This window comes from Perognathus longimembris, chromosome 25 (genome assembly GCF_023159225.1).
Source record: "Perognathus longimembris pacificus isolate PPM17 chromosome 25, ASM2315922v1, whole genome shotgun sequence".
Lineage (NCBI taxonomy): Eukaryota > Metazoa > Chordata > Mammalia > Rodentia > Heteromyidae > Perognathus > Perognathus longimembris.
Genome location: NC_063185.1, coordinates 15,925,461 through 15,953,045, shown reverse-complemented (window position 1 = coordinate 15,953,045; position 27,585 = coordinate 15,925,461). Strand labels below are relative to the sequence as shown.

Genomic DNA, 27,585 nt, shown 5'->3' with positions numbered 1-27,585 from the left:
GTTCGTAGCCAGTGTTCTACCACTTGAGCCATACCTCCATTTCTGGCTTTTTGCTGGTCAATTGGCAATAAGAGTCCCATGGATATGTCTTCTTGGGCTGGCTTTGAACCTCAATTTCCATATCTCAGATGCCTGTTTAGCTGGGATTACAGGTGTGAGCCACTGGCATCAGCACCAGTGCAATTTTTTTTTTCCGGTCATGGGGCTTGAACTCTGGGATCTGTCACTGAGCTTTTCACTCAAGGCTAGTGCTCTACCACTTTGAGCCACAGCGCTACTTCTGGTTTTCTGGTGGTTTATTGGAGATAAGAGTCTCATGGGCTTTCCTGCCCAGGTGAGCTTTGAGCAGCAATCCTCACATCTCAGCCTCCTGAGTAGCTGGGATTACAGGCGTGAGCTACGGGCACTTGGCCTGTGCAAATATTTTTAAGGACTCAAATATTTTAAAAACAGCTTTGTGGAACACACATTGACAGGCTCAACATCAAACATGTTTTTGTATGTGCCCATATTAGGATTTGAATTCAGGGCTAGGTACTGTCCCTTAGCCTTTTTATTCAAGACCAGTGCTCTACTACTTGAGCCACTTGAGCTCCGTTTCCAGCTTTTTGATGGTTAATTGGGGAGACAAATCCCACAGACTTTTCTGCCCAGGCTGGTTTTGAACTTTGATCCTCAGATCTCAGCCTCCCGAGTAGCTAGGATTGCAGGTGTGACCCACTGGTACCTAGCCAAACATTTTTTTTTTTGTATTGCAAGGTTTATTTGTGAACCAAATATTTCATCAATATTATATTACCTCGGAACATGTACATAGCCAAACATAAATCAATAATTTTATTAATTACGGATTTATTAAAATGTAATTTAGATACCATGTAATCCACTCCTGGCAATTGTGAAAATCAACGTTTTCCCCCTTTTGGCAGTTCTGGCATTTGAACTCAGGGCCCTGCACTCCTTGGTAGGCAAGTACCACTGAGTTGTACCTGCACTTTTTTTTTTTTGCCTGTCCTGGTGTTTGAACTCAGGGCCTGAGCACTGTCCCTGGCTTCTTTTCGCTCAAGGCTAGCACTCTACCACTTGAGCCACAGTGCTACTTCTGGCTTTTTCTATATATGTGTTGCTGAAGAATCCAGGGCTTCATGTATGCAAGACAATTACTCTACCAGTAGGCCATATTCCCAGCCTACCCTCCACTCATTTTTTTTTTTTTTTTTGCCAGTCCTGGGGCTTGAACTCAGGGGCTGAGCACTGTCCCGGCTAGCCAAACATTTTTTAATGGACTGCATAAGGTTTTATTTCCTGTAGCTTCTTATGTTTTGAGGCGGGAGCCGAGTGAGCAAGCTGAGCAATTGGGGGGCACTGAGTTCAAACCCTGGCAATAGAAAGACAAAAGTAGAAATTAAACAACTTTCTTACCCACAGCCTATCTGTGCCAGTTCAGGAGGGCAGGTTGCCAAGAGACCAAGGAAACACCCAGAAGACGGCATGTCAGACATAAGATTTATTGGAACTTCCTAACAGGGAAGATAGGGGAGAAAGGGTGAGGCAGTGCCCAGAGCAACAAGGCCGCTGAAGGCCAGTGGGCCAACAGGCTGGACACGTGGCCCCTCTGTCCCCGTGGTGCCTGGCTGCGAGTGCCTTTCAACCACACACCTTACCCCGAGGGCCACTGCTCACAAGCTGCACCAAGAGCACCCGCTGCATTCATGGTGCTCCTTCACCATCACCATTACTCCAGGCAGAGCTGTGGCTCAAAGTGGTAGAGCTCTAGCCTTGAGCTGAAGAGCTCAGGGTCAGCGCCCAGGCCCCGAGTTCAAGCCCCACAACCAACAACAACAAAAAGAAAACAAATTAATGTTTTTATGTTGTTGTATGTAGTTCTGGGGATCAAACCCAAGACATTGTACTCTACCACTGAGCTACATTCCCCTCCCCTTTTTTTAAAATTTACTTTTAGAGGTGGGGCCTTGCTATGTTGTCTAAACTGAATTAGAACTCTTGGGCTCACATGATCCTCCCTCCCCAGACTCCCAAACGCTTATAAATTATGTTTATCAAAATGATTACCTAATTCTCAGATGAATGAGTGGGATGCAAATAGCCCATTTTACAATACAGCTCTTACTGGCCATGCTTATAGGACAACTTGTCTTCTTGTTTGTATTTTTGAAAAATTGCAGACTAGAGGGGCTGGGGATATGGCCTAGTGGCAAGAGTGCTTGCCTCCTATACATGAAGCCCTGGGTTTGATTCCCCAGCACCACATATATAGAAAATGGCCAGAAGGGGCGCTGTGGCTCAAGTGGCAGAGTGCTAGCCTTGAGCAAAAAGAAGCCAGGGACAGTGCTCAGGCCCTGAGTCCAAGAGCCAGGACTGGCAAAAAAAAAAAAAAAAAAAAAATTGCAGACTAGAGACATAGCTTAAATGATACAATGCCTGCCTAGCAAGCAAAAAAAAGCCCTGAGTTCAAATCCCAGCACTGTCAAAAAACAAAATTGCCAATGTGTTGTTTTGTACTATAAAATATTGCCATTGGGACAATTTCTGGTTATTTCTTACAACTACCTAGCATCAATACTCAAAAATCAAGATTTTCTTTAATAATTATCCAAAGATCAAGGAAAGAAATGATAATGAGCTAATAAAATTTTTCTTTTTGTCTGTGAAAGAATTTGATCTTGGAGTACTTTAGTAGCTCCATTTTCTTGGTAACCAAGAAATTATATCGACTGGGTTCCTAAGCAATCTCATTTATGGTTCTGATTGCCTGGGTAACCTCCTAAAGGATTCAACAGCTGCATTACTAGGCAACAATATTAATGATATAAAAACAGTAACTCCTGATTGCTACATTGTGTCTGGACTGGGTGAGCTTCTTAACAGGGTCCTTGGGTACTAAACTATGCTGTCAGACTATCTTAAGAGATATTGGATCTGACAGGGCTGAGGGCTTCAAAGCCAGGGCTTCTTCAAACCTGGTGGGTCATCCCAAACATCAGAGGAAACAGCTGGTGAACAGCTGCACACACTTCTTAAAAGAATCCCTTCAAGGAAAAGACTGCTTACAGACATCGGCATGCTGAGCGCCTTTATCTGTTTAAATCATGAACTCAGATGAAATAATGGCTGCTGGCTTAGCAGACACTTCTGAACACTTCTGGAAGAGGGTGGCCTTAGTGTTGTACAGATCTGATCTTAGATTTTTCTTGATAGTAAGACGCGCGAATGAATTGATACTAACTGGCTTTATCTGTTTCTTCTTGTTATAAGATACTCCTACTCGGGAATCAAAGATTTATTGGGTTGCCTGGGCTACTCAAATGGGTTTCCCATGTGTGTTGGGGGGGGGCGGGGTGGGTTCCTAAGTGGTGGACAAGTTCTATAGAGTCATGTTCTCACTGGGAGAGGGTTGCTGCAATGGAAAGCTAGCAAAGGTTGAGGCCCCACTTCCAGGATGACAGGTGACTGCCTTCCTGCTGTATTTTCACACAGTTGGTTGAGAGTTAGGAAAGCAAAGCAGGCTCTTGCATCTCTGTCTATAAGGGCACTAATATTCTTACAAGCGCTCCCCTTCGATCTGATTCCCTTGCAAAGGCCCCCTCTGTAGATACCACCACAGGGACTAGGAGTTAAGATTTCAACATGTAAACTTGGGGATGACATAAAGCTTGAGTCCATAACTGCTATTGGTGGTTCTGAGTTGGAAGCTGCTTCGAGTCCTTTAAAGGGATACATGGAAAGTAATTTTAAAAGGGTGGGGTGGGATGGGGTGGGGAACTATGGTCATCATGCTGTTACCTGGAGCCTAAATTCATTTACCTGGATCCAGGGGTTCCTGAGCATCCAGGAGAGCCCTCGCGGCCCCACCCCCGTATAAGCACGTGATCGATTTGGCCCCGCCCCCCGCAAGCGCAAAGACTACACTTCCCAGAAACCTTCGCGTCTCACAGAACTACCTTTCCCAGGGGACTACGCGGCAGCCGCTAGCTGGGGCCCCCACCCCGCCTCTCTGGGAGCTCCGTGGGCCGCGGAGCGTCCGAGTGTGGAGCGGAGTGTGTGTGGCTGCGGGGCCTGCGGTCGTCCTGGCCAAGTCCCGACGCCAGGCTGTTGCCGCCCGGGTCAGTTCCGGAGGAGCCCCTGCCTGCCGAGCGCGACCAGCCAGGGCGCCGCCCCGCGGACCCCCGAGCCCGTGGAGGTGAGCGGCGGCGGCGGGGGGGGGGGGGCGGGAGGCGAACCCGGGCCCCGGGAGGATGCGGGGAAGCGGCCCAGGGCCGCGCGCGCCGAGCGCCTTTGTAGGTGCGGGCGGCCCCCCAGGCCCCGGCGTGCCCCACTGTCTGCCCCCACGACACCGCCCGGGTCCCGGCTCGCCCCAGGCCCAGCCGTCCAGCATCCGCTGGTCCGCCCGCGGCGCCTCGGCGTCCCGTGGCCGGAGCGAGGCGCTCGGCTCCCCGGGGGCCCCCGCCGGGCCGGGTCCCAGGGCTGCGGCGTCTGTGCCCGACCCCCGCCCGCCGGGGCAGAGCCGGCACTTAGTTTTCTGGACACTGACTCCTGACGGGCGGCTGAGGAGCTACTGGGTAAAGCTTGAGGTGGAGGAGAAGGGTCCCGGGCTTGCGGGGACACCGGAGCCCATGCGCAGGTGGCGGGCTTGGAGTCCTGGTGTCGCCTCACAGGCTGTGGGAATGGGGACGAGTGGCCCCGCTCGCTCCTCAATTCTCCGGATCGATAAAATGGGAATCCTCGCAGCGCCCCATGTGTGACTAAACTTTGGGAGTGGCTGGCGCAGAGCGGGGTGCAGTGAACCCCCGCTGTCTTCCTTCTGGAAATCCCCCTGAGCTAGGAAGATGGGGCGGGGGGACCTGGGCCAGGATGGACCCAGCCCTTCTCTGACCCTGTCCACTCCTGATGCCCCTCCCTCACGACCCCTGGGGTCATCCTTCATACTGGCCCCTCTTTCTTCTCTCGGGTGCAGCCTCTGGAGACCGCACCTAGCCTTGAGGAAGAGTCCAGAGAGAGGAAATGTCCCCTGAGCCAAGGGAAGCAAGGCCTCAGGTGAGCTCATCCCCCTCTCAGTTCTTAGAGGATGTGTGTGGGGGGGGGGGGTCTTCCCTCTCCACTGAAGCTGTCTACCCAGTAGTACCACCTCCTCCAGGATTTGGACTGGGTGTTTTTACAAAACTTGGAGGAATTGGTCCACACTCATGGGTGGTGGGTTCACTGTAAGTACCCCCCAGCATCCACGCATGTCTGGTATTCTTTTTTTTTTCTCATCATAATCTCTAATTCACTAATCTCAACCTGTTCTGTCATTGCTGATGTGACAGGTAAGATTCCACGTGTTTGCAGAACAAACTGACACACTGAGAAAGTTTTTTCTGGCCCTGCCTCCTCCACTCATGCATCTCTCTCTCTCTTCTGCCCCTAGCCAGAGTACTTTTTTTTCTTTACTCGAAATTTTCCTCATGGTGCCCCCCCAGGCTTTTCCCTGTCCCCCTCCCTCCACCCCCCAAAATGGGATGAAGACCAAACACATATTTCATGCAATCACAACCTACATAAAAAAGAAAGTAAAATCACCCTGCTTGAACTTCTGGAGATAGCTGGCATTCCTCTGGTTTGTATCCATCAGACTCATTTTCTATATGTATTTATTTATATGCAGATTTATGTATGTATCTGATCACTGGTCACTTAGAACATTTTATTGTGGTAAAATGTACACATAATTCACCATTTTAACCCTTTAAAATTATGTAATTCTGTGACATTTTAAGTATGTACCCATCCACCATTGCCTATCTCCATTGTATATGAAGGCATAAAATGCAATTATACTTTAAAGGAAATAAGCAAGTACTTTATTCTGAGACAAATTTGAGTGGCCATGGCCTGAGAACACAGATTCAAGTTACCCTTAATGACTTGTGCTAGCAGTGGAAAAAGCTACGTGTACTTTGCTAGTCAAGAACAAAAAAAGTCATACATCAGAATAGTTAACAAGCACATAAATAGGCTGGCTAGAGCAAATAGGATACTATTTCCTGCAGATAGCACATATTAGTTTGTGTGTGTGTGTGTGTGCGCGCACACACGTTAACTCAGGGTTTATTTGCTTTTCCTTAGCTTTTTCCTTAGCTTTTTCACTCCAGGATGTCACTCTACCACTTGAGCCACACTTCTACTTCCAGTTTGTTTTTTTTTTCTGGTTAATTGAAGATAAGCATCTGATGGACTTCTCTTGCTGAGACTAGCTTGGAAATGTGATCCTCAGATCTCAGCCTCCTGAGTAACTAGGATTAGAGATATGAACCACCAGTGGCTTGCTAACACATGTTATTTTAAAGCCAATGTAACTTTAGAATTGGTTAAGCATAGCAGTCCATTCCTAGAGGCTTGCCCAATAGGAGAATGTTAGATCAGATAGAAAGGCGGAAATAAGTAGTCATTTTTGCTCTCCACCCACAACATTCCATCTCCCACAGTTAGGATTTTCTATTCCACTGAAGTCAAACAATCTGCAGAATTTCCAATATAAATGCAGCTTTTTCTAAGATCTTCAGGTCCACATATGGATTCTCTCATTCATATCTTAACCATATGAGGTAGAAATTTAGGAGGCAGATTGAAGATGGGTAAGCATAGCGCCTTAAACTAGAATTCTTCTAGCACTAGACAGCTGTATGACCTGGCAGAATTCTGGTCCTCTGTGTAACTTTGTTTTTCCTTGTATAGCAAGTAAATCATGATAGCACCTTTTTCATGAAATTGTGGCCAAGGTGAAATGGATTGTAAACCAAAGATGGCCGTAAAGCTCTAAGAGAAGTGGACCCATAGTACTCAGTCACTGCTAGCTAATTTTAATTTTCATAATTACTATCCTCAAGCTTGAGCAAACTGTGCTCTGAGTCATTTGATCTTGTCTCTGTTAATAACTATTTAGGTTGTTTCCTTTTTCTTTTTTTTATTGTTAGAAACACCATATGTATGTATCCTTGTGCATGCACTTTTTATTGATTAAGATATATGGTAAGTTATGGAATATACATAGTCTTTTAATAGCATTAGGCTGAGCACAGCCCACCATCAGTAGTTCATGCCTATAACCCTAGCTACCTAGATGGCTGAGACTTGAGGATCATCATTTGGAGCCAGCCCAGGCAAGAAAGTCCATAAGATTCTTTAGTTATCCAACAAATAAACAAATGGAGTTGTGGCTCAAGTGGTAGAATACTAGCCTTGAGCACAAAATTTCAGGGACAGTTCCAATGTCCAGAGTTCAAGCCCCAGGACTTGCATACACACACACACACACACACACACACACACACACACACACACACACACACAGAGTATATCAAATCATCAGAAGAATTTTTGTAATTACCACTCCCACAAATGACCCCAATCTTCCTCTCCACATCTGTCTTCATGACTAATACAAGGCCAGTGTATTAGGTACTTTCTAACCCTGGCATAACCAACTTACAAGGAAGTGATGCTTATTTTGGCTCATGGTTTTGGTCCATGGTCGCTTGGCCCTTTTGCCTTTTGGGCTACAGCAAGGCAATGCATCTAGTGAATAGTGCTCACCTTGTAATGGCTGGAAACCAAGAGAGAAAGGAAAGGGACTATAGTCCCAATCTCTCTTTCTCTCAAGAGCACACACCCAGTGAACTAACTTCCTTCCAGGAGGTCCCTCCAAGCTTTTAGCACATGGACGTTAGAGGACACTCCAGATCCAAACTGCAGCAGACAGTTTCATATTTCACACTGTTCACTGTTCAAAAGTTCATTAAGCAAATGACCTGGCAACTTCGGCACCTTGCATGCTATCAGCATGTCTGCGTCTCCTCTTGCCCCTCACTGTGAAAGGGCCTGTCCTAGTGGGCTGAAATGGTGTGTCCTTGCAGGTGTCCGTGACATTTGAGGACGTGGCTGTGTGCTTTACTCGGGATGAGTGGAGAAAGCTGGATCCTTCTCAGAGAAGCTTGTACCGAGAGGTGATGCTAGAGAACTACAGCAACCTGGCCTCACTGGGTAAGGAGATTCCCCTGGAGATCCAGAATTCAGAAATGGAGAGGTCTCCATTTCTTCTTCCCTCAAAAGCTGTGGCTTTCACAAGAGCTCAGCTGAATTTTGCCTAAGGGTTCTACACTTACTTTGCCCTTCCAGGAATGGAATTGCCTTAGGTACAAGAACAGGGGAGGTGATGGTGATGGCATCCCTTCCCTTCACAGGACTGCATATTGTTCAGACAGCATTATCCCCTTGCAGTTGTTCTGTGATGTTGCTTATCTCTCAGCAGATGGCTTCGTTCAGACTCTGTACTTATCACTTGGCTGTTCGAGAAGTCAGCAAACTTTTTCTATAAAGGGCCAGAAGTAAACTGGAGTTACTGGCAGCTTATGCCTGTAATTCTAGCTACTCAGGAGGCTGAGAGCTCAGGATCACGGTTCGCAGCCAGCCTGGGCAGGAAATCCCCTGAGAGTCTTATCTCCACTTAACCGTCCAAACACCAGAAGTGGAGCTTTGGCTCAAGATGGTAGAGCACCAGCCTTGAGCAACAAATCTCAGGGACAGCACCCAAGCCCTGAGTTCAAGCCCTGTGACCAGCAAAGAAAAAAAAAAAAAAAAAAGGACCAGGAATAAACATTTTAGGCTTTGAAGGCACAGCACAGACAATCTTTTAGTCTTTCAGTTTTTATTTATTGATCGATTGCCAGTCCTGGGGCTTGAACTCAGGGCCTGAGCACTATCCGTGGCTTCTTTTTGCTCAAGGCTAGCATTCTACCACTTGAGCCACAGCGCCACTTCCTGCTTTTTCTGTTTATGTGGTGCTGAGGAATCGAACCCAAGGCTTCATGCATTTCATGCATGCTAGGCAAGCACTCTACCACTAAGCCACATTCCCAGCCCCTGTCTTTCTGCTTTTAAAATGTTGTACTGACTGATTTACTTTGTCTACGAACAGGTCTCCCATTTACCAAACCGAAGGTGATCTCAGTGTTACAGCAAGGAGAAGATCCTTGGAAGGTTGAGACGGAAGGTGCTAGAGGCTCCACACTTGGTGAGTGGGTGAGGGGTGCACCCAGGAATCCCTGAACACACCAATCTGATTGAGCAGAGGTCTAGTTTGGAGTGTGGCTGGGAAACTTTGCCAGGTTCTATAAGGACACACAGTGCTGTGAGAGTGCGGGACAGGAGGAGCCTCAGTCAGGGTTTCCCTGAGGAGGGGCTCAGGTCCGCGCTGGTGGAAAAGAGAAACCAGTGTTGACCCAGGAGAACGGTACAAGGGACAGCAGGACCAGACCCCACTGGGTCTTTCTCCATCATTGGATTTGGCCTGAAGACTTGAAAGCCAGCACAGGCTAAGGATCAGGAGTAGAGTAGAGCGGAGCCCAGGTCCACCCTCTGCAAAGAGCAGCCTGCAGCCCACTGGAGAAGCAGATCCGTTAGTAACAGCTAAATATCTAGCACAGCATTTCTCTTCTCTAGATGCCAACATCAGCATTGTGGAGAAGGTTTACAGAAGCGCGGTACTGCCTCCTAGTGTGGTGTTACAAATAATGCTCAGCATATAGCTCCCTTATTTCTAATTCTAGAAACCGTGTCAGTCTGCAGACGCAAGAGACATTGTGTAAGGAGTGATTTTGAATATGACTGACTATAAGATGAGGGGGAAGGATACTCAAGCAAAAAAAATGGGAAAGTTCTACCTACCCAATGGCCAAATCTTTAAAAACCCCACCAGGGATGTCTGACAACTCTAACCAGCGCCCACACTCCTTGCCTCCCTGTAGCCTCCACCATCTGAGGCTACTTTAGATGTTGTTCAAAGCTCGTGTTTGCATCTACTGATGCCTTGTTTTTTGATTATAGAAAGGATCACATTATGGGGTGATAATCTGATTTCTTCATTTCTGTGTCAAACTGTAAAACTACTTGAAGTTATGAGCTAATTCTTTTCATTGATTATGGACCATCAATGCCTAGGGTAAATCACAAATCAGGGCTGGGAATATGCCCTAGTGGTAGAGTGCTCGCCTTGTATACATGAAGCCCTGGGTTCGATTCCTCAGCACCACATATATAGAAAAAGCCAAAGTAGTGCTGTGGCTCAAGTGGTAGAGTGCTAGCCTTGAGCAAAAAGAAGCCAGGGACAGTACTCAGGCCCTGAGTTCAAGCCCCAGGACTGGCAAAAAAAAAAAACAAACAAACACAAATGAGATGTTTTCTAAATATCTCTAAGGAACAAATAATGCTTTCTGAACTAACAAGAGGATTTCTAAATGTTAGGAAAAGGGAGAAATCCAATTTTAAATAGTTCTGGAAAGGTGAGACATTGGGTCCACAGAAGCAAATTGAGGTCTGTAGCAACAGTCACTACAGAGAAAGGAAATCCTGCATTTGGATGGATGGGTGGTAGCTGTTAGAGATGTTTCACAAAGAGGATTTAAGAGAATTTAATGACTGCCTAGGTTGGAATGTAGGGGAGAGGAGACTTCAAGATAAAACTAGGAATTTATGAGAAAGTAATTGAAAGAGTATAATGGCATTTTGAACTGTAAAACATAGAAAAGGCTTTGGAAAGGAATTGTTTGAGGAAAACAGGTGCATACAAACTGATTGCCAAAGGCAAAAGATGATAAACAAAAGAAAGAGGGAGATGGAACCTTACACAAATTGTACGTTATTCAGAACAAAAGTATTTTGGGAGGCAGGAATATTCCCACACCTGAGACAGGAGGAAGGGGCTGGTATGTTAAGCTAAACAAAAGTACTAGCATGCAGCCAACCAGAATGTGCTTGGGCTTTCTCAAAACTGGTAAGGTGTCCAACATCAGATAAGAGGTGGCCTGGCACCCATGGCAGGCAAGAAGCACCAACTCTCTGCCTTAACAGCTTGTGAGGGTTTGGAGTGTCAGCCAGCTTGCAGGCACAGAGGTGCTATGACAAAGATTAATGAGGGCATGTGAAGTTAAGTCCTTAGAGGAATGCACTGGCTTCGGATTTGAACCAGAAGAAATACCTGGAAAGAAAAATACTCAAGTAGAAGTCCCAGGAGGCAGTGGAAATACACTGTGAAGTCCTTTGTGGCAAGGCAGGACAGTCCTTCCCACAGGAGGTGTGGAAGGAGACTGAAAAGACCCTCTCAGAGGACAGTAGGAGCCCACGAGGTGAATGGAGACCTAAACCTAATCTTATTCATGAGGCAGCTTAAGCCTAGGTTTGATTCTTGGAGCAAAGTTTGAGTGGCATCACAGGAAACATATTTGTAAATGTGTAGAAAATTCTGAGCAGATCATTAGGAACAGTTACGTTCCATTATAGACATCTGTATCAGTGGATTACTCAACTCAGGGCTGTGACATTAGTACTTTCAAGGTAAGATGACTTTATCAGAAGGGTTGTAGACCCCTACAGCTGTAATCATTTCCATTAGAAATGGAAACTCCATGTCTAATTTCTTCATGTTCCTTTAAACAAACTTTTGAGAAGATCTTAAGGAAGGTTACAATGCAGTAAAATGTGCATTTTGGGAGATTTCCTGGCTTTACTGTGGAGGCTAACTTGTCAGAAGGGAAGACTTAAGGAAGGGAGACTAGTTCCAAGACCTATGTGAATCAGGTACCTGCCTGTGATGCTGATCTTGTGAAGCGACATCAAAGAAAGACAGGGAGAAACAGATAAAATGTACCATATATGTGTATGTATTGTAAAGGTATATAATCCATACTCTAGCAAGTAGACTGGACATTAAGAGTCAAGGAAGGATTTCAGAATTATTTAACTATTGAACAGAATCTGAAGGATGCAGAAGAATTTGGGTATGAGACAAAAGAGGGAAGACTTTCCAGAATAAGAATGATTACACAAGGAAGAATTATTATCAGGATGATCATTTGGGAGTCCATCATGGGCTTAGGTTCTAGTTCCAGACTGCATCTCCAACTCAAGCTTTTAATCTCTCTCACCCTTTGTAAATAGATTTCCTTTATTTTCTTCACCCTATTAATTCCATGCCCATCAGTTATTTTCTGTACTACCTCTTTCCTACTACTTTCCCTTTTGCTGTTTTTCTTTCTTTTGACTGGATACAAAACCTTAAATAACATCAGTATTTAATTTTCTACACATTTAGTCTCAGTAGCCAGATTCTAACATAACCACATGAAACATCTTCTATTTCTTATTCCTTTCTCCAGGATGGAAGCACAGTCACAAAACCACAAAGTCAACACAAACACCAGATTCTTCATTTCAAGCACTGATAATGAAAAGATCCAAAAGGAATGCGCCCTGGAACTTGAAATCAGAAAAACGTTGCATATATGAAGACAAATCAGAGAAAAAGAAGGGTAAGAGTACAGAAAGAAGTCATAAAACCAATGAGTTTACTCACAAGTTCAGCCCAAAGTCAGTCTTTATGAGACAACAGATAGTTTCCAGAGAAGAAACACCACCAAAATGTGAAAAAGAAGCAAACACTTTCAAACAGAATTCAGACTTACCTAATCAACCAAAACTCACAGCAGAGAAACGCTATCAGTGTAGTATTTGTGAGAAAACCTTCATTAACACTTCATCCCTTCGTAAACATGAGAAAAACCATAGTGGAGAGAAATTATTTAAATGTAAAGAATGTTCAAAAGCCTTTAACCAAAGTTCAGCTCTTATTCAACATCAGATAACACACACTGGAGAGAAACCTTACATTTGCAAAGAGTGTGGGAAAGCTTTCACCCTCAGCACATCCCTTTATAAACACCTAAGAACCCACACTGTGGAAAAATCCTACCGATGTAAGGAATGTGGGAAAGCCTTTGGAAGAAGGTCAGGCCTTTTTATACATCAGAAAGTTCACGCCGGAGAAAATCCTTGTAGATACAATCCAGGTAGGAAGGCATCTAGCTGCAACACATCCTTTCCTGGCCAAAGACTTCATTCCAGAAAGAAGTCCTATTTGTGTAACGAATGTGGCAATACCTTTAAGTCCAGCTCTTCCCTTCGTTACCACCAGCGAATTCACACTGGTGAGAAACCTTTTAAATGTAGCGAGTGTGGGAGGGCCTTCAGTCAGAGCGCATCACTTATTCAACATGAGAGAATCCACACTGGAGAAAAGCCCTACAGATGTACTGAATGTGGGAAAGGCTTCACTTCTATTTCACGACTCAACAGACATCGAATAATTCATACTGGTGAGAAGTTCTATAATTGCAATGAATGTGGCAAAGCCTTGAGTTCCCACTCAACACTTATTATTCATGAGAGAATTCATACTGGGGAGAAGCCATGTAAATGTAAAGTGTGTGGGAAAGCCTTCAGACAAAGTTCAGCTCTCATCCAACACCAGAGAATGCACACTGGAGAGAGACCCTATAAATGCAACGAGTGTGGGAAGACATTCAGGTGTAACTCCTCCCTGAGTAACCACCAGAGAATTCATACTGGGGAGAAACCATACCGATGCGGGGAGTGTGGGATGTCATTTGGCCAAAGTTCAGCTCTTATTCAGCATCGAAGGATTCATACGGGAGAGAAACCCTTTAAATGTAATACATGTGGGAAAACTTTTAGACAAAGCTCCTCACGTATTGCACATCAGAGAATTCACACAGGGGAGAAGCCCTATGAATGTAACACCTGCGGGAAACTGTTCAACCACAGGTCATCTCTTACTAATCACTATAAAACTCATGTGGAAGAGGACTCCTAGAAAGCAGATTTGCATCCTTGAAGGCCTAAACCAAAGCTCATCAGAGAATATGTGCTCAAGAATGGAGTAAGAAATGTTAATGGATGTGAAAATCTATATTCATTCAGTTCTCAACTCCGACTGCATAATAATTATGAGGAAAATATTTGTGCCTGTTGGACACTTTTTAAAATTACTTGAGAGCTGGACATGGTTGTACACACCTCTAGTTCCAACTAATTAGGAGGCCAAGGTAGGAAGATATTTTGAGCTCAAAGAGTTTGAGACCTTGTCTCAGAAATGATGATGGTGACAACAATGGTGGCGATAATGACCTAAAATGAATAATTCACAACTAGAGACACTGACTTTGGGCGTTTGTAAAATAAATGGCATTTGATTTACCTCTTCCTAACTGTCTCAGTTATAACAATTTAATATATAAAATAAGATGAAGGAAATTACACATTTTTAGAGAAAATGGCCAAAATCAGTGATTGAAATTGAACTATAAACTACCTCTCAATCCCTGGAACTTATCCTTTTCCTGACTAGATGTCAAATGTTGTGCATGGATTTTATTAAAAAAGGGAAAATGGTGTCTTTCTTCATTGTTCTAGCTGTGAATTGGAGATTTTCTCCACAATTCCTAATTCTCAGAAATTTATTATTTTGAAGTTATTTGTGAAAAGTGTCCTTAGTATTCCATGAGGTGTTATCTGAGTTATATTGAATATGAAAACTAGCAATTATTTCAAATTTAAAGTTGCTAAATATTTTCTTCACATCAAAAGGACGTGGAGGTTTAGCAAATCTAACACCTGTAGCACCATCTTGAAGAGGACATCATTGTAGTTGGAACGTTTGTGTTCCTCCAAAATCCTAACCTCCAAAACAATGGTAGCTGTTAAGCCTTTGTGATCCACTCTCCTTTGGTCTCACTGTGTGACTGTCTGGAGACCTGTGTAATTTATCATATCCCAGTGTGTTTTTGTTTGTTTTTACTATCCTGTGGGTTTACTTGTAGATTCATAGGCACATTCTAGTTACCACAAATGAAGGAAACCATGCCACTATTTGTTTCTTTGGGTCTGGCTTATTTTGCTTAATTTTTTTTCCCAAATCATTTCATTTCCTTGCAAATGGTACATTATCTTTCTTCCTGATAGAAAATAATCTTAGAGAAGGCTGAGACCTACTTTGTCCATGGAATCCCAGGCAGCCAGAGAAGTTCTGCCAGAACATGGTATTTACCATGTAGGACAGATGGGTCACCTGCACATGAACTTGAATAACATTTATCTGTAACCGAGTTCCCTAAACTAGTGGCTTAGGGCTCAGTGCCCCTACCCAGTTACTCAAGTCTGTGTTTGCAGGTGTGTTAAGTCTGGTGTGTTAAGCAGAAACCCACTGAGCTCCAGGTACCCAAATTTTCCCAAATTAAGCTTAATCCCACCGTGCAGACAGAGAGAATGGGGCACCTAAACCATCAGCTGCACCCAGTGTCTCATCTGCTTGAGACCTCAGGGACAACTCTGAATGCCATGAATCTGAATGAAACACCTCAGGGCCATGTCCTCATGATGACCCAGAAACGAATGCCATCTCTAACCTTACCTGCCCCAGAGTCCAACTGAAGCAATTGGGCTATTGCTAGGCAACAGACTCAGCTCATCAAGACACAGTGGGAGTGTGTGGCAGCTGGGGGCTCTGTTTATCAAACCAAAGAAAATCAAGCAAAATATTTCTGAAGGGCAGGGTTTCCTGGACAAAAAATTCTGGACAAGGAGTGTACAGAAGGGATCCTGCAGAAGAGGAATCATGGGGACAAATGTATCCTGCCCAGGATCATTTGTAAGGGCCACATACACTAAGCATTCAGTGCATTTTCTACCCATTCAAAAGAAAAAAAAAAGCATCCTTCCAAACATGGAACCACTGGCAGTGTTTTTGAAGTGTATCATTTAGTTAAACATACAGACATGTGGGCATGGTTTTAATTATTTTTTTCTAGGATTTGGGCTTTGTGGCAATTCACAATGGTGTTCAGTACACCCATTCTTGGTAATTTATTCAGTTTCCAGTGAGATGTAGGTGTGATGGGATTTGGCAGAGGTAAACAAAGTTGAATTATTTGGAAAGTTAATGGCTCAACCCAGAGACAAACTTTGAAAGTCTATGGCCCTCCTTGAGCTTCAGAGCCTGCCCTCAGCAGAAGGAAAGGAACACCCCCCCCAAAAAAAAAAACCATTGTTAGATATTTCCAAAAGCTCCAAATTGGCTCACTCAGGAAGCCCCTCCCTGTGAGAAATAAGCCACAGAACTCCCAGCGTGGCTGGATGAGAATATGAGGCACCTTCAAGTTCGTCAGCAGAAATCCTGCTGTCGCCAAACTCCTTGTACGATGGCAAGGCCGTCATTATTAGATGGCTCAACAAATACTACCCAGGAGATGATCAACATCTGATTGCCAAGTGGAGGAAACAGCTTGGAGAAGTTGTGTCACCACAGCCTAGACTGACTGAGGAGCCCAGCTTCGAGAACACAGCTGCCTTTGCCGGGTCCTGACATCAGCAGGACGCAGGCGAGGAGGTCTGTGTGTGCACCTGTGGCTGGAAGGCTGGATGAGGCTGCCCTGGCCCTGCAACCACTCTGCCCGAGGATATTGAATTTTGGGTACAGATGGGTACTGACGGAAGCTCCCTGTCCCCAGAGTTGGGGCAGCCAGGACCCCGACATATGCATGACCCCTGCCATCCCCAAAGGCGGTGTGAAAAAAATAACTTCAGAATCAAACCAAATCATCTCCACCGCTTCTCTCGTGGTCCAAGTTGGAGAGGGACTTGGGTGGGCCTGGGGGAAAGGGCATTCCCAAGTTCCTTGGTGCATTTCTTATTTGCTCTGTTGTAACAAAAGGCAGAGACTTTTATTAGCTATAGAAATGTGTCCACTCGAGGATCCTTGTCCTCCTTGAGATCAGGGACACCCTCTCCTGAGCCTGTAGTCCTTTTCTACTAAAAGAGGACTGGGTGGCAGCTCACCCCTACCTCCCTCCTCTTTGCCCCTCAACTACTCACATCAGTGGCCTGGAGGACTGGTGATGCTGGCCTTGTTCAGGGTGGATGTGGTCCAAGCAGAAGGAGCCCAGAGGGAAAGATCCAAGGAGAGGATTGGGGTGATACAACCCAGCTCACTAGTTGTTTGTTCCTGTGCGTCCAGCAACTCCCCAGTCCCCAGCCCCATCTAGGCCTGACAATTCCATTTCCTTCTTTGGGTCCCCTACAAGAGAACTATATTGAAGGTGCCCAAAGACTAGGGGGTCCTGGGAAACCTTAGGTCCTCCATGGTCACCACAATGTCTGTGTCGTCTTTCTCCGGACTGACCCCACTCCCAGGCAGCAGTGAGTCACCTCTCCCGACTCCAAACAAAGTCCTGGACTTCAAGACAATTTGAACTTTAGTCCCCATTGCACATTGGAGCAGCGGGCTAGCCCTGAGGACACACAGGAAGGGTGCACGGGAGACAGAATCCTTTAGCATGGCTGCCTGGAGTCAGACCCACCCTCTTCAAATAGGAATCAGAGCTACCTTGGGTGGTTCCCTGAAAGGATTTGGTAGGTATAACCCAAGGCCCCACACCTTAAACCAATCAACACTGGGGTGACTCAGATGAGGGCTATTTGGATTCTCTCCCATTGTGGGAGAGATTTCAAAGTTCCAGGGAGCAAAACGCATGCCCAAGATTGGGACAAGGGAAAGTGCTAGGCTCAGTCTCAGTTCAGTCACTGAAAACCAAGGTCTTAGCCAGGTGTGGCGGTATATGCCTATAATCCATTTAATCACAGTTAAGTTCAAGTTTGATGCCAGCCTTGACTATAAGATGAGACCTTGCGGGGCGGGGGGCGGGGGGCGGGAGGAGAACCATTTTAGGGGTTGGGAAGAATGGCTTAGTTGATAGAGCCTTTGACAATGAGCAAAGCATCAGGTACTGAGTTTTGAGTCCTGCTTGCAGCAAAAAGAAAGTGAGGAAGGGAGAGAGAGAGAGAGAGACAGAGACAGTACCTTGTTCTGTTCCTGGACACGGGAGCCGGCAGGGGCCTGACTCCCCCCTCTCATGGAAATGTATTCATTGCTCTCTGTCTTCCACTCTGCGCTCTAGTCCCCTCCCTCTGTCTCCTCTTTCAGTCTGGTTACAAGTGCCATAAATTCTCCTCAGCATGCTGTCCCCCTTTGCATTTGGGGACATGGAGCCCAAGACCCTTGGGAATCACTGCTACCATACTGACTTGTACATTAAATGAAATAAGCCAGACATAGAAAGACACAATATGCTGTCTTTCATATATAGAAACTAAGTTTGATTTCAAAGTAAAAGAGTAGATAGTTAATTACTAGAAGCTAGGAAAGGTAGGGAGGACGGAGAGGAGAAGAGAAAGAGAGGCTGGATAATGGAGGAATGATTTTTAAGGTTCTGGATAATGGAGGGATAATTTTTAAGGTTCTACAGTGCAGTGGTGTTATAGTTCATAAGAACTGTAGTATTGTAAGTATTAATAGCTGGGCACTGTAGCTCACACCTGCAATCCTAGCTTCTCAGAAGACTGAGATCTGAGGATTATGGTTCAAAGCCAGCCTGTGTAGGAAAGTGCTTAATACTCTCATCTCCAATTAACCACCAGAAAACTGGAAGTGGAGCTGTGGTTCAAAGTGGTAGAGCACTGGGCTTGAGCAAAAAAAACCTCAGGAATATCACCCAGGTCCTGAGTTCAAGCCCCACAAATGACAAAAAAAACCCACAAAAATCTTATTAATAACCTATTATATATAATATATATTGAATATTGAAGAAATATATATTGAAGAAATATATATATTGAAGAAATGAACTCAGAGATGTCAAACACTAGAAAATAAAAATGAAGCCAGGCTGGGCACCGGTGGCTCATGCCTATAATCCTAGGTACACAGGAGGCTGAGACTTGAGGATTGCAATTCAACGCCAGCGAGGATTGCAGTTCAAAGCCATCATGGGGAAGGAAAGTGTGAGATTCTTATTGCCAATTAACTACCAGAAAACCGGAAGTGGCCCTGTGACTCAAGTGGTAGAGTGCTAGCCTTAAGCTGAAGAGCTCAGGGACAGTGCCCAGGCCCAGAGATTAAGCCCCACGACTGACCAAAAAAATGAAGCCAGGTATGGTGGATTATAGGACACTCCAATAATCCTGGCCTTTGAAAACTGGCAGAAGGTTAGAGAGCTCAAAGTCAGCCTGAGCCATGGTAGCCAGATGCTGACTCAAAAATAATTTTTTAAGGAAATGAATAGGGCTGGAAATGGTAATTACTCTCATTTCATCATTAGGCATAGTGTACAACATACTGAGATATCACACCATATCACATAATTAGTATATCTTAACTAAATATGGACACATAAAGTGAAATCATGTTTTTAATATACATAATTTTATTACAACTTTTTTAAAAAAACAAAATGTAACATCCTAAAAAGCCCAAAATGTATCACTCATTCCTATGAAGTTTGCTATGCTACAAGAAATTAAAGAAACCATTAAATATTTAGGAACATTCAACATCAAAAGCTTTAAAATCTAACTGGTATGTAGTAGCCCCTCAAAAAGCTACAATCTGCATTTAAAAAAGCATTTTCTCTACAAAGAATCATCAGCTATACAAAAATCTGTACAGTTTTTATACTGAAGCTAATGTTGAGCTGCACTTGAATTCACATCCTTACTAAAACAATTACCTGAGTGCACACACACATTCCACACACGGTCGCCATTTATTCTTCATCTTCCTCCTCTTCCTCCTCATTTTCCTCTTCTTCCTCTTTCTCTTCCTCCTCTTCTGGCTCATTCTTCTTCTTAGAGCCAGTTGGCCTACCAGGGCCCTTCTTTCCTGCTTTGTCCTTGGCCCGATATGCAGCAATATGCTTCTCCTATTTCTCCTTCAGATTAGCTGCTTTCTGCTCATGAGGCTGCTTATCTTTGGCCGGCTGTTCAGACCACATCTCACCCAATTTCTTTGCAGTATCCCCAATGGAGACGCCCGGGTGCGCATTCTTGATCTACCCGAGGAGGCCAGAGGGGGTCCGGCTGGGCCGAGCCGTCGGGTTCGACAGAGAGGCAGCTGCCCAGGACTCCGGCGGCGTGAACTGGTTTATCACTAACGCAATCCTCAGCTCTCTTCCAAATCATGTTTCTGAGGTATAAAATGAAGTGTAATCTTTTCTCAATTATTCAAATTTTAGTTGAGGTGATGGCATTTACCAGATGTGATAAAACTACTAAATTAGTCCAAGTGTGTGTGTGTGTGTGTGTGTGTGTGTGTGTGTGTGTGTGTGTGTGCTGGTCCTGGGGCTTGAACTCAGGGCCTCATACTCAGCTTGGCTTTGGGGGGAGGGGGGGCGGTCAAGGCTGGCACTCTACCACTTGAGCCACAGCTAACCTTCCAATTGTTTGGTGGTTAATTGGAAATAAAGTCACTTGTGGGACTTTGCAGCCAGGGCTGGCTTTAGTCCTCAGATGTTGGCTTTCTGAGTAGCTAGGATTACTGGAGGCCTAACCCACCCTTCCACACCCACGTAGGGTGGGTCTGAATTAAACCTGTCCATGGCAGTATAAATGGCCAGGTGGCCATCCTCCAGGGGGTTCAGACGCAGGCAGGAGCTGAGAGCAGCAAGCTCGGTTCCTCACCCAGCACCTCTCGGCTCCACTGTGAATTCCTTGCCGGCCTCCAACAAGGCTCTAGACTGCAGTCAAAGAATCCCAGGAGGAAACTCCAGATAGAGGTAAGTTGGTGGGATCCTCATTCTTGGGGTTTGGGCTTTGTTTGCTTATAGTCCTGGGGCTTGAACTTGGGAGGTTTCAGGATTGTTAGAAAGGGCGCAGGGTTTTTTGTTGTTGTTTTTTCTATAGTTATTTTGCCGGGGTGAGGGGGGGGGGGTGGTTGTCGGCCTGAGACAGATCCACCTACTTACATAGCCTTGCACATAAAGAAGGGGCAGTGGGCAGAGAGCGAGATGGGGTGGGGGATAGCTCACTCACTATATGCCAGGTTGGTCTTGTTGGACTATGCTGCTCCTGGCCTTTGCCTCCTGCCACTTTTGTGTATTATGGAAGAATCGCTGGATTTTCTTCTGGGAGGTGTGTGAATATCCTCTGTGTGCATCTCTGTGGTACTGAGGCTTGAACTCAGGGCTTGGGCACTGTCCTTTGTTATTTTCTTTTTGAGATACAATTTTACTAAAGGCTATTTTGTGTGTGTGGCTACTTGGCAGTAAGAGTCTCACGGACTTTCCTGCTTGGGCTGGTTTCAAACCTTGATTCTCAGATCCCAGCATCCTGAGGATGCTTCAAGGGCACCCGAACCTCCATTATTTTAGAATATTCATGTACCTCTAGAGAGTCTTGAGAGATTTTTATTTCCAATGCTTTGCTTTGACTCATCCTTTCATTAATTCACAGGTGAGTTACTAAGCAATCCTATTTATTATTATTCATGTATGCTAGTCCTGGGGCTTGAACTCAGGGCCTGAGCACTGTCTCTGAGCTTCTTTTGCTCAAGGCTAGCACTCTACCATTTGAGCCACAGCCCCACTTCCAGCCTTTTCTGTTTATGTGGTACTGAGGAACCCAACCCAGGGCTTTATGCATGCTAGGCAAGCACTGTACTGGTAAGCCACATTCCCAGCCCAAGCGATCCTCTTTATATGAATAGCAAGTTAGTTTTGTCCTAAATGCTGGGGATGAGCTAGGTATGAGCTCTATGTTTGAATGTGACTAAATATCGTTTTTTCTCTTTTCCTTTAAATTAGGAAGTAACCTCTCAGACTAATTCTACAAACACCCAAACAGTAATGGAGAGACAGCAAAATCAAGGAGCCAGAGCACCCACAGGTACAATGTTTTCAGAGTTATATTTCTTCTAGAGAAAACTTCCTAAGTCTCTAACTTCTGGAGATGGACATGTTTATTAGACCCCAGATAAGGATGGCTCTGGGGAAGACAGGGCTGACCTCAATGTTGCCCTGACCAGTGGGCCCAAGAGGCCTTGGAGCCTATGAAAAGCCCAAATGTGGAAGGGGGTGCCTTTCCAGGCAGCAAATGTACTATTAAAGCCCTCTCTAGTCTCTAAACTGTATTTGTTTTGTAATTAAACTTGAATAGCATCTAGATGTGTCCCAGTGACTCGATATCTTGTGCATTAACACTCAGATGCTGAATCTTGAGTCTCCACATTAAGGTTTTATTACCTCCTGCTAACGGAACTGCAGCCATGGTTAGGCCAGTGAAGGTAAAGGAAAAATCTTTGAGAAACTCCAGAAGTCCCAGGGAGTTAGTATTCAAGTATATCTACATGGTTTTTGTTCTTTTCACAGGTCAGGTAGCTAGTCTGTGGGATGACTTTGAAATCCAGTTCTTCTTGCAAGAATGGGAGTTCCTGGAGGACAACCTAGACCTTAGAGTGTACAAGAAGGATGATGTCATGGCAAGAAAAATTGCTCAGCGCCTCAAGCAGAGAGGCATAAAAAAGAATTGGCGAAAATGCCGCAACATGCTGCAAGGTCTGCAGGATTTGTATTGGACTGTTTTTGAAGCCAACCAGAAACAGAGGAGTGAACCATTACCCTGCCCCTTCGGGCAAGCGCTGCATCGGATTTTAGGCCGTCGTTGGATCCAGGAGGAAAGCTCAGGTTTGTCTCTCTCTCTCTCTCTCTCTCTCTCTCTCTCTCTCTCTCTCTCTCTCTCTCTCTCTCTCTCTCTCTCTCTCTCTCTCTCTCTCTCTCTCTCTCTCTCTGCCAGTCCTGGGGCTTGAACTCAGGGCCTGGGCACTGTCCTTGAGCTTCTTTTTGCTCAAGGCTAGCACTGTACCACTTGAGCCACAGCGCCACTTCTGGCCTTTTCTGTTTATGTGGTGCTGAGGAATCTAATCCAGAGCTTCATGTATGTTAGGCAAGCACTCTACCACTAGGCCATATTCCCAGCCCCTCGGGTTTGTCTCTTTATAAAGACCTTTAGTGAGTGACATCTGCTGGCTGGCCTGGTCCTCACCAAGCCCCAAGGAGGGCCTGTCCCCCCCCCCCCAAAGTATTTGCTGATCTATAGGTTTATCCTCTCTCTTTCTCTTCCTGTACCTTGTGTAGGGCCGTTGTCCTGAATGGATAGGGACCCCCAGGGCTAGGCAGTTTTCATGGGTGAAGGACTCAGGGACAAGATGAGCGATGTGCTCATGAATCCTCCGTGTGTCTTCCTTCCCCAGGTTCCCTATATGAAGAGGCTGTTTGCATTTCACGTCCTCCAGACCAGCTTCAGGCGTGGAGTGCTCCACCTATGGTCTCTCTGGGAGAGCCTCAGGCAGCTGGATGGCAGCACTACCACACAGGCCACCCTTCATGGGCAATGCCATACATGGCTCCTCCCCCTGTCCCTGGGGTCCCCTGCTACCCCCAGCAGGGGACTCCTCCCCATTTCCCTGGGGTCCTCTGCTACCCACAGCAGGGGACTCCTCCCCCTGTCCCTGGGGTCCCCTGTTACCCGCAGCAGGGGACTCCTCCCCCTGTCCCTGGGGTCCCCTGCTACCCCCAGCAGGGGACTCCTCCCCATTTCCCTGGGGTCCTCTGCTACCCGCAGCAGGGGACTCCTCCCCCTGTCCCTGGGGTCCTCTGCCAGCCTCAGGAGGGGGGGACTCCTGCCCCTGCCCCTGGGGTCCCCTGCCAGCCTCAGGAGGGGGGGACTCCTGCCCTTGGGGTCCCCTGCCAGCCTCAGGAGGGGGAGACTCCTGCCCCTGCCCTTGGGGTGGCCTGCCACCTGCACCAGGGCATGCCTCCTTTCCCTGGGGTGGCCTGTCACCTGCAGCAGTTTCCAGTCGCCTGATCCCGCCCGGCCTCTCATAAGCACAGTTGGAGCTGGGTGCTGGTGGCTCAGCCCGGTCATCTTAGCTACTCCAAGGAACTAAGATATGAAGAGCATGGTTCAAAGCCATCCTGGACAGAAAAGTCTGTGAAGTTCTTAGCCAATTAACCAGCAAAAAGCCAGAAGGGGAACAGTGGCTCAAGTAATAGAGGAACAACTTTGAAAAAGCCAAGCAAGAGTGTGAAGCCCTGAGTTCAAGCTCCTGTATGGCACACACACACACACACACACACACACACACACACACACACGCCCACAAAGAAAAAAACAACCTTGAAGTGGAGCTGTGGCTCAAGGGGTAGAGCGCTAGCCTTGAGCTGAAGAGCTCAGGGACAGTGCCCCGGACCAGAGTTCAAGCCCCATGATGAACAAAAACAAACAAAAACAACACAAAACAAACAAAAACAACACAAAACAAACAAAAACAACACAAAAACAACACAAAAACAAAAACAACACAAAACAACACAAAAACCCTTGAAAAACAAAAAAATCAAAAGAAAATTAAAAAGAAGGAAAAAAGAAAAGAACTGGTATCCTTGACAACTGGGTGGTAGCCCAGGGAAGCAAGGCCTCCTCCCTGGACAGTACCTCACGCACATTTCTCCTACTCTGGAGTCCCCAGATCCCTGCAGCTATTGTCAGCCTCTTCTGACTCTTACCTAGATCACATTAATAAAGACCATTGGAAAGGACCCTAATATGTCTGAAAATTATTTTTATTTGCTTTTGTGCTGCTGGTCACCAAAATCCTGGGCATAAACAACAAAGAAAAAGAATGTATCTTGGCTCAGAGATGTCCGTCCATGGTAGGGAGGAGCAAAGGGGAACAGAAGAGTTCACCGTATGGTGGCCAGGATGCAGAGGAAGAAAATAGATGGGAAGGAGCCTTGGGAAGCCATAGCCCCTAAGGGAGAACAGAAAGGGAGCCTGACTAGGCCATCAGGACAAAAGCCCCTCCACCCACCCAACCCCCAGATGTTCTGTATCCCTTGCCATGGCCTTGAGCAGTCCTGATTGCAGGACCCTAGACATCTCATCACTTTGCCCTTGGGTATCACCTGGGAAGTCTTGCACTTGAATGATGGGCTCAATGGACCCTAGAGGTGTATGTCTGAACAGTTACCCAGTCAGAGGGGCTAAAGGACGCATGGAGAGCTCATGCAGGCTGTGTGGAGCTTCTGGGTCTGGGGGTTGATATGGTTTATAGGCTGTCCAGATGGTACTGTCCCTTAAGGACTCCTGCTATTTATCAGGAGCTCTCCTTATCTTCTTCCAATACATCTTTGCTATTTTATGTCTCATTCTTCTAGACCATAAAGACAAAGGGCCTCATTCACTTGTTGCAGTTTTCCCATATCTCATGGACATCCCCCTCCCCCGCCCCGCCTACTTTCTTCAGCCAGGTCCCGCCTTTTTCTTCCCAATAATTCCATCACATTATGAATCCATCAAAGGATTAACCCATTCATTAGGATATAGTCCTCATGTGTGATTATCAGTGGGAACAAATACAGTGCTGTATATTCGCACTTATTACTAGCTGAGAAGAGGGAGACGTGGGGTCTTATTGGCCAAATGGTATCAAAGTTTCAGTTATTCAAGATGAGTATATTCTAGAGAGCTAATATTCAGTATGGTGATTTTAGTATTGACTATAACAAATTTGTTTAGTCGGTAGATCAATGTCTACACATAAAATAACTAATTCACATAGTAGCTTGGTTGTGCTGATCATCTATCTATCTACCTATCCACACAGCTTAAATGTATGCAATTCTTAGGCAATGCTGGGGCTTGAATTCAGGTTTTTGTGCTCACTAGGCAGACATGAGCTGGAGCTACATTTCCAGCCATAAACATATACTATTTTTGTCAATGATACTTTTTATTTTTGGTCAGTCTTCTGGCTTGAACTCAGGGCCTGGACTCTGTTCCTAAGCTTTTTTGCTCAAGGCTAATGCTCTACCACTTTGAGCCACAGCTCCACTTCTGATTTTCTGGTGGTTAATTGGAGTTAAGAGTCTCATGGGTTTTCCAGTCCGGGCCGGCCTTGAACCACAATCTCCAGATCTCAGCCTCCTGAGCAGCTAGGATTATAGGCATGAGCTATGAGCACCAGGCTCAATGATACTTCTGTAAGGCTAGATCTTTAATGTCATATTATGAATGTTGGTTAAGAACTGTTTGAGATACACATTTTTCTCTCCCCTGATACTGAGGAATATAAAATTGAACATATAAAACTAAGTTAACTATCTTTCCAAAGTTGAACTGCCTTTGTTAATAGAGATGATATAAAGGCCTCAGAGACTTCATTAGAGGCAGAAATTTGAAGATAATATCAACTATTATTGAAAAAATCTGCTTAGATCATTTTCTGAAGTCTTTGGAACTCAAATTCAGAAGACATTCTTCCATTGATACAGACAATATCAGCCCAGACCCTGGCAAAGCTGATCTCAATGGCCAGGAACAAATCATCTAAGCTTAGAGTTCAAGCCTCAGTACTCCTCCCTACCCCCAAAAAAGTGCTTTGTGGCTCCCAGGGTGCTTCTTTCACAGTTGGGTTTGGTTGTATGTAGCTTTGGGCTAGGAATTTCTGACAAGCAGTGTCAAGAGACCTGGGGAAATGTAGGTTGCTATCCACCTTGAGTAAATGTGTGGGATGCCAGTCAGATCCATTGTGACAATGCCTTGGGCATTGTGACCTTTAATGACCTTGATGTGCTTGAGAGAAATTGGCTCATTGTTTCCTCACGAGAGCTTTGGATGATATATTACGTTGAAACTAGTATTTAAGAAAAATCCTTTTGGCTTTCCCAAAAGATGGATTCAGCATATTATCCTCTAATGACTAAGTAAAGTAAGTCGCTATGTTTTTTGTTGCAGGAGTTGAAGCAATCTGTTGGACAGGTGAAACACAGGTGTTTGATACAAGCGAAGTCTGGAGTTGAATTCTGGTTCCAATACTTGAAAACTGCAACCTGGAGCAAGTAACCTATAATTAACTCTCCCCTAGAATTGTTTATGTTTTGAGAATATGTCTACAATTGATAGCAAAAGACAACCAAAACTCAAATTCAGTACAGAAAACTCAAATTCAGTACAGATAGGTAATTGTCAGTAATAAATATCTTACAACATTGGTTATTACTTTGTGAGGGTAAAGGTTTGTTTACACCTTTGTAAATATTATTTATAAACTTTTAATTTATACAATAATTTTGACTCTAGAACTCTGCTTCTATAGATGTTTTTATATGTCAGTAGTTAAGTAGCTAGAGTGTATTTTCTTTTTTTTTGCCAATCCTGGGGCTTGGACTCAGGGCCTGAGCACTGTCCCTGGCTTCTTTTTGCTCAAGGCTAGCACTCTGCCACTTGAGCCACAGCACCACTTCTGGCTGTTTTCTGTATATGTGGTGCTTCATGTATATGAGGCAAGCTCTCTTGCCACTAGGCCATATTCCCAGCCCCTAGAGTGTATTTTCTAGAATATATGTTGAGATATTCATCTGGCTGCCAATTCAAGGTATATAAATCAATCAATCTATATCTATCTATCTATCTATCTACCTATCTATCTACCTATCTATCTATCTATCTATCTATCTATCTATCTATCTATCTATCTATCTAATTATTTTTGCTGGTCCTGGGGCTTGACTTCAGGGCCTGGGCACTGTCCACAAGTATCTCTGGGCTCAAGGCTAGCACTACCACCTGAGCCACAGCGCCACTTCCGGCTTTTTCTGTTTATGTGGTACTGAAGAAGCCAACCCAGGGCATGCTAGGCAAGTACTCTACCACTAAGCCACATTCCTAGTCCAAGTATGTATTTTCTTATAGTTGTTGTAACATGCAGTTTAGGGATTTTCTTAGACATGTTTTTATGTAGAGATGAAGCTCCCGTACTAAGCATTGATTATGGTGGTGGTGATGAATTGT

General features: G+C 45.3%; 1 protein-coding gene across 1 annotated transcript; it reads left to right on the top strand.

The window, feature by feature from the left end:
• Window positions 1-4,968: 4,968 nt before the first annotated feature.
• LOC125341744 (zinc finger protein 354A) lies at window positions 4,969-14,107 on the top strand. Its single transcript, XM_048333848.1, has 4 exons — window positions 4,969-5,055; window positions 7,914-8,040; window positions 8,975-9,070; window positions 12,210-14,107. Exons 1-4 carry the CDS (start codon window positions 5,023-5,025, stop codon window positions 13,721-13,723), a joined length of 1,770 nt encoding a protein of 589 aa, XP_048189805.1. The 5' UTR covers window positions 4,969-5,022; the 3' UTR covers window positions 13,724-14,107.
• The last annotated feature ends 13,478 nt before the right edge of the window (window positions 14,108-27,585 follow it).